We start from the raw sequence: 11972 nt of genomic DNA, 5'->3' as shown, positions 1-11972 counted from the left end.
GGGGATTTGGGATGGGGATTTGGGATGGGGATTTGGGATGGGGATTTGGGATGGGGATTTGGGATGGGGATTTGGGGTGGGGATTTGGGATGGGGATGTGGGGTGGGGATGTGGGATGGGAATGTGGGATGGGGATGATGAGATGGGAATGTGGGATGGAGATGATGGGATGGGAATGTGGGATGGAGATGATGAGATGGGAATGTGGGATGGGGATGATGAGATGGGAATGTGGGATGGGGATGATGGGATGGGAATGTGGGATGGGGATGATGAGATGGGAATGTGGGATGGGGATGATGGGATGGCGGGTGGGGCTGGGGGTGTGGGATGGGAATACAGGACCGGAATGGGGAATGGATCCAGTCCCTTTCCCCCGGGAGCCGCTGATTCCATCCATCCATCCCGGAAATCCCATTCCAGGCTCTTGGACCCACCCCGAGCCCCCAGCCCTGGTGCTTGGGAAAATCCGGGAAAAGCTCCCAAACCTCCAGAACTCTGGGATGGCTTTCCCTGGCCCTGACCCCCCTGGACCGTGGATCCCATTCCTCACTCCCGGTCAGGATTTGCTGGGATTTTGGGAGGAATCAGCTGGGAAAGGCCAGGAGCGGGAATTAGCGGGAATTCATTAATGGTGTCGCTCCTGGGTGGAAAAAAGCTGGGAATTTATGGCCTGGGCCGGAGAGGGGGATGGGAGAGGGAGGATCCAGAGGGGTCCTGATCCTGATCCCAATACCAATCCCAAACCTGATCCTGATACCAATCCCGATCCCGATCCCAATCCTGATCCCAATACCAATCCTGATCCCAAACCTGATCCTGATACCAATCCCGATCCCAATACCAACCCTAATCCTGATCCCGATCCCAATCCTGATCCTGATCCCAGTTCTGATCCCAATACCGATCCCAAACCTGATCCTGATCCCAATCCTGATCCTGATCCCAATACCAATCCCAAACCTGATCCTGATCCCAGTTTTGATCCCGATCCCAAACCTGATCCTGATCCCAATCCTGATCCCCATACCGATCCCGATCCTGATCCTGATCCCAAACCTGATCCTGATCCCAATCCTGATCTGACCCTGACCTGACTGTGATCCCAATCCCGATCCCAATCCCAGTCCCAATCCCGATCCCTGTGCTGAATCCCATGGGAACAACCACGAGGCCTCCCCACCCGGGTTTTTCCGGAGCCTCCTTGGGAAGACATTCCCTGGAAAAGGCTCCGGATCCAACCCGGGCTGGGATTGTCACCCTAAATCCCCATCCCAGCGGGAAGCGGCTCCGATCCCAGTGGGAATTCTCCACGTCCTCATCCAGCCCCTTCCCGCTCATTCCCGGCAGGAAAAGCCCTGGATGGATCCAGAGGATCCAGGAGGGACATCCAGGAATCCCGGAGTGGAAAAGGAAAAGGCAGCTGGGGAAGGGAGGGAAGCCATCCCGATTTTCCAGCAATTCCTGGGAATAGGATGCTCCAAAAACCCCCGGGATGTGCTTTTTCCAGGAAAACCAGGGAGGAATTCCAGGAATATTCCGCCTTCCTCCATCTTAATTCCAGTTCCTGTGGATGGTTTGGGAGGTGCCAGCATGGATTTCCATGGAAATGTTTTTTTTGTGGAATGGGATCAGGAATGGGCAGAGGGATTGGGAGGAATTCCAGTTCCATGGAAAAGGTTTTTTTTGTGGAATGGGATCAGGAATGGGCAGAGGGATTGGGAGGAATTCCAGTTCCATGGAAAAGGTTTTTTTTGTGGAATGGGATCAGGAATGGGCAGAGGGATTGGGAGGAATTCCATCCCTGGAATTGTGGCCACGGATTTCCATGGAAATGGGTTTTTTGTGGAATGGGAGCTGGAATGTCCCGATGGAGGGGTTGGAGGGAGCTCCTCATCCCAGAGATTCCCAACCATTCCCGGGGTTTTCCCCGCCCAAATCCCGGGAATTCGGCGCCATTCCCGCCGCAGGAGGTGACAGCGCTGTCCCCAAACCCCAGGGCGGTGGCACCGGCCCAGGGACAGACAGACAGAGGGACAGAAGGACAGGGGGGACAGAGGGGACAGACAGACAGAGGGACAGAAGGACAGGGGGGACAGAGGACAGAGAGACAGAGGGACAGAAGGACAGGGGGACAGGGAGGGGACAGAGGGACAGAGGACAGAGGGACAGAGGGGACAGAGGGACAGAGGGACAGAGGGACAGACGGACAGGGGGGACAGAGGGACAGAGGGACAGAGGGACAGAGGGACAGAGGGACAGAGGGACACAGGGACACAGGGACAGACGGACAGGGGGACAGACGGACAGACGGACAGAGGGACTGCTGTGACACTGCGGTGGCCTTGGCCACCTGCTCCCGCCGCGCCGCGGGGTGGGGCGGGGTCGGCACTTCTGGCATCGGGAATTTTGGGATCGGGAATTTTGGGATCGGGATTTTTGGGATCGGCACTTCTGGCATCGGGAATTTTGGGATCGGGAATTTTGGGATCAGGATTTTTGGGATCGGCACTTCTGGGATCGGGAATTTTCAGATCAGCACTTCTGGGATCGGGAATTTTGGGATCGGGATTTTTAAGATCGGCACTTTTGGGATCAGGATTTCTGGGATCGGGATTTTTGGGATCAAGATTTTTGAGATTCTGGTTTTTGCGATTGGGATTTTAGGGATCGGGGCTTTTGGGATCGGACTTCTGGGATCGCGATTTTTGAGATTGTGATTTTTGGGATCGGCACTTTTGGGATTGGGATTTTTGGGATTGTGATTTTTGGGAGTCATCCAGAGCCAGCGCAGCCCGCCCTGGCTCGGGATGGGGACAGAGGGGACATCCCAGCCCCTGGAATTTCACGGGAGCAGCGCTGGGAGCTGCTCCTCTCCTGGTTTTTTTCATGGATAAAAGAAAAAAAAAAAAACCAAATGGATTCAAACTTTTCCCAGCGGGATCTGCAATCCCAGATTTTCTTGCCCCTATCCCAGCGGGATCGGTAATCCCAGATTTTTCCCCACTGGGATCACCCCCACCTCAGGAGCCGCTTCCCGATCCCAGTCCAGCTCTTCCCTGCCCCACCGAGAGCTGGGTGCTGAATTCCTGGAAAAATCCCTTTTTTCCTGCCCTGGAGAATCCAGTTCCGTGGGAATAATGGGATTTTCTCCCCCTTTTCCCCGGATTTGGAGGGGCCTCCTCTCATTCCAGCCTCATCCCTGTGTTGCTGCCATATCCAGCCACCCCAATCATGGGATTTTGGGATCTTCCCGCGCATCCGGGTGTCCCAGCCCCTTCCCCACGTTCCCAAAATTCCAGGAAAACCGGGCTGGATACAGGGAAAGGCATCTGGGGCCATTCCCTCCGCAATTCCCACATTTGGGATATTGGGAATCCTCGACCCGATCCCAAAGCGGCTCCCACTCGGAGCCCAGCTCCAGGATTTAAGGTTGGGAGCGCCGGGAGCAGCTGGAATTTTTGGGATGCGATGTTTGGGTTGGGATCAGCCCCGCTCCAGCATTCCCAGCTCCCAGCAGCGGGATCGGGAATTCCGGGATTGGGAATCCTGGGAAAGGCAGAGCAGCATCCGTGCCCGAGGCCATGGTTCCCAGCGGATCCGTGTCCCTTCCCGGCATTCCAGGATCCTTGGGATGGGCTGGATCCCGCTGGATCCTGCTGGAGATTCCCAGATCCCCCCTCCCATCCAACACCGGAGGCTCGGCCACAATTCCAGAGCTTTTCCAGCTGCTCCCGGCAGTTGGGAGAGGATGGGGCTGGGATAATGGGAATGGTAAATACTGGGAAAACGGGAATAATGGGAATGGTAAATACCGGGATAACGGGAATAATGGGAATGGAGAACACTGGGAAAATGGGAATGGCAAACAATGGGACAATGGGAATGACGGGAATGGCAAATACCGGGATAACAGGAATAATGGGAATGGCAAACACTGGGAAAATGGGAATAAGGGGAATAGCAAACACCAGGATAATGGGATAATGGGAATGGCAAACAGCAGGATCATGGGATAATGGGAATGGCAAACATTGGGATCATGGGATAATGGGAATGGTAAACACTGGGATAACGGGAATAATAAACACCCGGATTATGGGAATACTAAGCACTGGGATAATGGGAATAGCAAATACCAGGATAATGGGATAATAGGAATGGCAAACACCGGGATAACGGGAACAATAAACACCCTGACACCGGAACAACGGGAATGGCAGACACCAGGATAATGGGAATAACGGGAATGACAAACACCGGGATAACGGGAATGACAAGCACCGGGATAACAGCCCTGGGAAACACAAACACCGAGAAACCAACACTGGGAATAACAAACTCCCTGACACCAGGATAACGGGAATAACGAACATTGGGAAAACAGCCCCGGGATAATGGGAAAAACAAACACCAGGAACAACAAACACCCGGATAACAGCTCCGGGAAAAACGAACACCCTGACACCGGGATAATGGGAGTGCTGGGAAAGCAGCCCTGGGAATAATGGGGGTGGGAATGACAAACTCTGGGATAACAAATCTGGAAATGACAAACACCGGGATAATGGGAATAATAAACACTGGGAAAAAACCCGGGGATAACAAACACCGGGATAACAGCCCTGGGAATGACAAACACCGGGATGAAAACCCGGGAATAATGAACACCCTGACATTGGGATAATGGGAATAACAAACACCGGGATAACAGCTCTGGGAATGACAAACACCGGGATAAAAACCCCGGGAATAATGAACACTGGGAAAAACAGCCCTGGGAATAACAAACACCCTGACACCAGGATAATGGGAATGACGAAGACTGGGAAAACAGCCCTGGGAATAATGAACGCCCTGAGGGTGGGAATGACAAACACCGGGATAAAAGTCCCGGGAATAATGAACACCCTGAGAGTGGGAATAACAACTCTGGGAATGATAAACACCGGGATAACAGCTCCGGGAATGACAAACACCGGAATAAAAGCCCTGGGAATAAGAAATGCCCTGGAATATCCCTGAGACTGGGATAACGGGAATAATGAACGCTGGGAAAAACAGCCCTGGGAATAACGAACACCCTGAGGGCGGGAATGACGAACACCAGGATAAAAGCCCTGGAGTAATGAAAACCAGGATTAAAGCTCCGGGAATGACAATCACCGGGATAACAGCACTGGGAATGACAGACACCAGGATTAAAGTTCCAGGAATAAGAAACACCAGGATAACAGCACTGGGAATAGCGAACACCGGGATAAAAGTTCTGGGAATAACAAACACCAGGATAAAAGCCCCTGGAATAAGAAACACCGGGATAAATCTCCCAGGAATAACAAACACTGGGATAAAAACTCCGGGAATAACAAACACCGGGATAAAAGCTCCGGGAATAATAAAGCCCCAGGAATAAAACCCCCGGGAATTACAAACACCAGGATAAAAGCTCCGGGAATAATAAAGCCCCAGGAATAAAACCCCCGGGAATTACAAACACCAGGATAAAAGCTCCGGGAATAACGAACACCGGGATAAAACCCCCGGGAATAACGAGCACCCCGAGCCCGGTGTTTCCTCTCCGGGAACTCTTTTCCATCCCCGCACCGGGATTTAGGGTCTGGGAAATATCCCAAAATCCACATCCCGAATCTGGGAACCCACGAGCGCCCCAACACCCGGATCCGAGCCCTGGGAACAAACAGGCGCCCCAGGATCCCTGTCCCAATCCTGGGAATCCACAGGAAACCCAAAATCATCCGTGTGACAGCCCCGGGGACCGAGGGACACCCCAAAATCTGTGTGACAGCCCCGGGGACACCCCAAAATCCGTGTGACAGCCCCGGGGACCGAGGGACACCCCAAAATCTGTGTGACAGCCCCGGGGACACCCCAAAATCCGTGTGACAGTCTTGGCGACACCCCAAAATCCGTGTGACAGCCCCGGGAACATCCCAAAATCCGTGTGACAGCCCCGGGGACCGAGGGACACCCCAAAATCCGTGTGACAGTCTTGGGGACACCCCAAAATCCGTGTGACAGCCCTGGGGACATCCCAAAATCCGTGTGACAGCCCCGGGGACATCCCAAAATCTGTGTGACAGCCCGGGGACTCAGGGACACCCCAAAATCTGTCCCAAACCTGGTGTGCCCCATCCCATTTTCCCATTATCCCATTATCCCACCCCGTCTCGGTGGGACCCAGGGGAATGGTGGCCAGGACCCAGTGTCACCCACTGTCCCCTCAATGTCCCCTCTCTGTCCCTCACTGTCCCCTCACTGTCCCCTCACTGTCCCCTCACTGTCCCCTCAATGTCCCCTCCCTGTCCCTCACTGTCCCCTCTCTGTCCCCTCAATGTCCCCTCTCTGTCCCCTCTCTGTCCCCTCACTGTCCCCTCAATGTCCCCTCACTGTCCCCTCACTGTCCCCTCTCTGTCCCCTCACTGTCCCTCACTGTCCCTCACTGTCCCCTCTCTGTCCCTCACTGTCCCCTCACTGTCCCTCACTGTCCCCTCTCTGTCCCCTCACTGTCCCCTCACTGTCCCTCACTGTCCCCTCTCTGTCCCTCACTGTCCCCTCACTGTCCCTCACTGTCCCCTCTCTGTCCCTCACTGTCCCCTCACTGTCCCCTCACTGTCCCCTCACTGTCCCCTCACTGTCCCCTCTCTGTCCCCTCACTGTCCCTCACTGTCCCTCACTGTCCCCTCTCTGTCCCTCACTGTCCCCTCACTGTCCCTCACTGTCCCCTCTCTGTCCCCTCACTGTCCCCTCACTGTCCCTCACTGTCCCCTCACTGTCCCCTCACTGTCCCCTCTCTGTCCCCTCACTGTCCCTCACTGTCCCTCACTGTCCCCTCTCTGTCCCTCACTGTCCCCTCACTGTCCCTCACTGTCCCCTCTCTGTCCCCTCCCTGTCCCTCACTGTCCCCTCTCTGTCCCCTCACTGTCCCCTCTCTGTCCCTCACTGTCCCCTCACTGTCCCTCACTGTCCCCTCTCTGTCCCCTCCCTGTCCCTCACTGTCCCCTCTCTGTCCCCTCACTGTCCCCTCACTGTCCCCTCACTGTCCCTCACTGTCCCCTCACTGTCCCCTCACTGTCCCCTCACTGTCCCTCTCTGTCCCCTCACTGTCCCCTCACTGTCCCCTCACTGTCCCTCACTGTCCCTCACTGTCCCCTCACTGTCCCCTCACTGTCCCCTCACTGTCCCCTCTCTGTCCCTCACTGTCCCCTCACTGTCCCTCACTGTCCCCTCTCTGTCCCTCACTGTCCCCTCACTGTCCCCTCACTGTCCCTCACTGTCCCTCACTGTCCCCTCTCTGTCCCTCACTGTCCCCTCTCTGTCCCTCACTGTCCCCTCACTGTCCCTCACTGTCCCCTCTCTGTCCCTCACTGTCCCCTCACTGTCCCCTCACTGTCCCTCACTGTCCCCTCTCTGTCCCTCACTGTCCCCTCACTGTCCCTCACTGTCCCTCACTGTCCCCTCTCTGTCCCCTCACTGTCCCTTCACTGTCCCCTCACTGTCCCCTCACTGTCCCCTCACTGTCCCCTCACTGTCCCTCACTGTCCCCTCACTGTCCCCTCACTGTCCCCTCTCTGTCCCTCACTGTCCCCTCACTGTCCCCTCACTGTCCCTCACTGTCCCTCACTGTCCCCTCACTGTCCCTCACTGTCCCCTCACTGTCCCCTCTCTGTCCCCTCTCTGTCCCTCACTGTCCCCTCGTTGTCCCCTCCCTGTCCCCTCAGTGTCCCCACCCCTCAGGCCCTTCCTGGGGGTCACTTGGGGACCAGGGGACACTGGGTGACCCCGGGCACCCCTGGAGGGCACCCAAAGGCCGGAGCGGTGACAATGGGGTTGACAGGGCGGTGACAATGGGGGTGACAGAGGGGTGATAATGGGGGTGACAATGGGGGTGACAGAGGGGTGACAATGGGGGTGACAATGGGAGTGACAGGGGGGTGACAATGGGGGTGACAGGGGGGTGACAGGGGGGAGGTCTCAAAGAGGCCACCCCCAGTGACACTTCTCAGGGTGGGGGTCAGGGCTGGGGACATCCCTGAGCATGGGGGACAGCGGTGACACCCCCTGGGAGAGCCTGGCAGGGTGGGGACATGGCCCTGTCCCCTCCCCGGGGCTGGGGGTCCCACGTCCCTGTCCCCGTGGGGCTGGGGACCCTCCCGGGACCCTCCCGGGACCCTCCCGGGACACGTCCGTGTCCCCTCCCCGGGCTGGGGGTCCCACAGGGGGTCCGGGCCAGCAGAGCCACCGGCGGGGGGGGTGACAGCGGCTTGGGGACACATCCCAGGGCCGGGAGGATTCCCCGGTCCCGGGGGTCGCACGGGGATTTCCCGGTGGGATTGCGGGATCCGGGATTTGAGGGGGGCCTTGGCCGGGGAATCGCCCCGAAAACACCGGGATGGGAGAGAGGAGGGTCCTGGCAGGGGGATCGCCCCGATCCCAAGGGATGGGAAAGCAGAGGGTCCTGGCAGGGTGATCTCCCGGATCCCAAGGGATGGGGGAGCGGAAGGTCCTGGCAGGGGGATCGCCCCGATCCCAAGGGATGGGAGAGAGGAGGGTCCTGGCAGGGGGATAGCCCCGATCCCGAGGGATGGGAGAGCAGAGGGTCCTGGCAGGGGGATGGACCCGGTCACATCAGGACGGGGGAGCGGAGGGTTCTGGCAGGGGGATCGCCCCAAAAACACCGGGATGGGAGAGAGGAGGGTCCTGGCAGGGTGATCGCCCCGATCCCAAGGGATGGGAAAGCAGAGGGTCCTGGCAGGGGGATGGACCCGGTCACATCAGGACGGGGGAGCGGAGGGTTCTGGCAGGGGGATCGCCCCAAAAACACCGGGATGGGAGAGAGGAGGGTCCTGGCAGGGGGATCGCCCCGATCCCAAGGGATGGCAGTGAGGAGGGTCCTGGCAGGGGGATCTCCCGGTCCCACCGGGATGGGAGTGAGGAGGGTCCTGGCAGGGGGATCGCCCCGATCCCAAGGGATGGGAGTGAGGAGGGTCCTGGCAGGGGGATCTCCCGGATCCCAAGGGATGGGAGTGAGGAGGGTCCTGGCAGGGGGATCTCCCGGATCCCAAGGGATGGGAAAGCAGAGGGTCCTGGCAGGGGGATCGCCCCGATCCCAAGGGATGGGAGAGCGGAAGGTCCTGGCAGGGGGATCTCCCGGTCCCACCGGGATGGGAGAGCGGAAGGTCCTGGCAGGGGGATCTCCCGGTCCCACCGGGATGGGAGTGAGGAGGGTCCTGGCAGGGGGATCTCCCGGTCCCACCGGGATGGGAGTGAGGAGGGTCCTGGCAGGGGGATCACCCCGATCCCAAGGGATGGGAGTGAGGAGGGTCCTGGCAGGGGGATCGCCCCAAAAACACCGGGATGGGAGTGAGGAGGGTCCTGGCAGGGGGATCGCCCCGATCCCAAGGGATGGGAGTGAGGAGGGTCCTGGCAGGGGGATCGCCCCGATCCCAAGGGATGGGAGTGAGGAGGGTCCTGGCAGGGGGATCTCCCGGATCCCAAGGGATGGGAGAGCGGAAGGTCCTGGCAGGGGGATCTCCCGGATCCTAAGGGATGGGAGTGAGGAGGGTCCTGGCAGGGGGATCTCCCGGTCCCACCGGGATGGGAGAGCGGAAGGTCCTGGCAGGGGGATCGCCCCGATCCCAAGGGATGGGGGAGCAGAGGGTCCTGGCAGGGGGATCGCCCCGATCCCAAGGGATGGGAGAGCAGAGGGTCCTGGCAGGGGGATCTCCCGGTCCCACGGGACGGGCGGCGGCGGCGGGGGGGGGTCTCCGGGCGGCGAAAGCACCGAGCTCCCGATTTCCCCCCGCTCCCTCGGGGACAGGCGGGGCTTTCCCGGAGCTTCCCGTGCGGATCCCCCGATCCCAGCGGCAAAAAGCCGAGGCGGGATCCGCCCGCGGGGAGCCGGGCGGGGCGGGGGGGGCAGCCGGTACCTATGGTGGTGATGACGGTGATGGCGAAGTAGAAGGAGCCGGCGAATTTCCACTGCACGCCGGCCTTGTGCGGCTTGAGCTTGAGCACGACCCGCTCGAGCTCGCCGTAGCTCTCGGCGCTCAGGTTGTACTTTCTCTTGAGCTCGTCGCTCTTGGCCTCCAGCCGCCGCCTCTCCGCCGTCTCCGCCTCGGACTCGAGCGCGTCGAAGACGGCGGCGCCCACCAGCAGGTAGGTGAAGGTGCAGACGATCAGCGCCAGCGTCCGCACGTTCTGCCGCTTCATGGTGCGGCGGCGGCGGCCGCGGGGCGCGGCGGGGCCGGCTGGGGCATGGCGGCAGCGCCCGGGCACGGCGGGCGGCCGGGGAGGCGGCCCGGAGCGGCGGCGGAGGAGGGGAGGGAGGGGAGGGAGGAGAGGGAGGGAGGGGAGGGAGGGGAGGGGAGGGGAGGGAGGGGAGGGAGGGAGGGGGCGGAGCTGTCCTTCAGCACCAGCGGCCCCCGGGACCCCCCGAGCGGGGCCGGGGCCACCCCCGCTGGGGACGGCCCCGGGCGCGGCCGGTCCCGAGAGAGGCGCCGGGAACCGCTCCCGAAGTCCCGGATCGCGGCTCGCAAAGATGGGAACAGCTCCCAGATCCCAGCTCTGGGACAGGTCCCAGCTCTGGGAACAGCTCCCAGATCTGGGAACAGCTCCCAGATCTGGGAACAGGTCCCAGATCCCAGCTCTGGGACAGGTCCCAGATCCCAGCTCTGGGACAGATCACAAACCCCAAATCCCAGCTCTGGGAACAGCTCCCAGATCCCAGCTCTGGGACAGGTCCCAGATCTGGGAACAGCTCCCAGATCCCAGCTCTGGGAACAGCTCCCAGATCCCAGCTCTGGGACACATCCCAAACCCCAAATCCCAGCTCTGGGAACAGGTCCCAGATCCCAACTCTGGGAACAGCTCCCAAATCCCAGCTCTGGGACAGATCCCAAATCCCAGCTCTGGGACAGGTCCCAGATCCCAACTCTGGGAACAGGTCCCAAACCCCAAATCCCAGCTCTGGGAACAGCTCCCAGATCCCAGCTCTGGGACAGGTCCCATATCCCAGCTCTGGGACAGGTCCCAAATCCCGAATCCCAGCTCTGGGAACAGCTCCCAAATCCCAACTCTGGGAACAGCTCCCAAACCCCAAATCCCAGCTCTGGGACAGGTCCCAAAACCCCAAAGTCCAAATCCCAAATCTGGGAACAGGTCCCAAAACCCCAAATCCCAAACCCAGGAACAGATCCCAAAACCCAAAAGCCCAGATCCCAATCCTGGCAACAGCTCCCAAAGCCCAAACCTCAAATCTGGGAACAGCTCCCAAACCGCAAAGGCCAGATCCCAAACCTGGGAACAGCTCCCAAACTCCAAATCTCGGAACAGCTCCCAAACACAAACCCCAAATCTGGGAACAGCTCCCAAACTCCAAATCTCAGAACAGCTCCCAAACACAAACCCCAAATCTGGGAACAACTCCCAAACCCAAACGCCAAACCTGGGAACAGCTCCCAGACCACAAAGCTGAGATTCCCTCCCCGGGAACAGGTCCCAAAACCCAAATCCCAAATCCCAGCCCTGGGAACAGCTCCCAAACCCCAAATCCCAAAGCCCAGATCCCAAACTCCAAATCCCAACCCTGCCCCAGAGCTGGGTCTGCACCTGCACCCAATCCCATCTCATGGATCCCATGGATCCTATGGATCCCATGGATCCCACCCCATCATATTCCATTATTCCATTATCCCATCATCCCATCCCACCTTTCTTTGGACACTTACGGGGATTCTTTGGGAATTCCAGCCCAGCTGGGAATTCCTGCCCAAGATCCCAAAATCCCAAGCTCCCCTTTCCCACTGGGAATTCCATTCCCTGGCTCCTGCCGCTCCAGCCCTTCCCCAAATTCCAGCTCTCCCGGAGCCCCTTGGGGATCGGGAAGCAGCTCCAAGGATTCCCTGGATCCTTCCCTGATCCAGGGGAACATTCCCGGCTCTCCGGAGCAG

At 59.1% G+C, this 11972-nt stretch overlaps 1 protein-coding gene across 1 annotated transcript in view; it reads right to left on the bottom strand.

Annotated features, from left to right (window-relative positions):
- KCNK3 (potassium two pore domain channel subfamily K member 3) overlaps positions 1–10294 on the bottom strand; it is a 29757-nt gene extending 19463 nt beyond the window's left edge. Inside the window, exon 1 of the mRNA XM_021547464.3 lies at positions 9951–10294. Coding sequence (XP_021403139.1) covers positions 9951–10233 — 283 coding nt within the window. The 5' untranslated portion in view covers positions 10234–10294. The remainder of the gene's footprint in view (positions 1–9950) is intronic.
- Positions 10295–11972: the final 1678 nt, after the last annotated feature.

Source organism: Lonchura striata, chromosome 3, assembly GCF_046129695.1.
Source record: "Lonchura striata isolate bLonStr1 chromosome 3, bLonStr1.mat, whole genome shotgun sequence".
NCBI lineage: Eukaryota > Metazoa > Chordata > Aves > Passeriformes > Estrildidae > Lonchura > Lonchura striata.
Note: the sequence above shows the minus strand (reverse complement) of the source record. Positions and strands in the feature narration are given on the sequence as shown.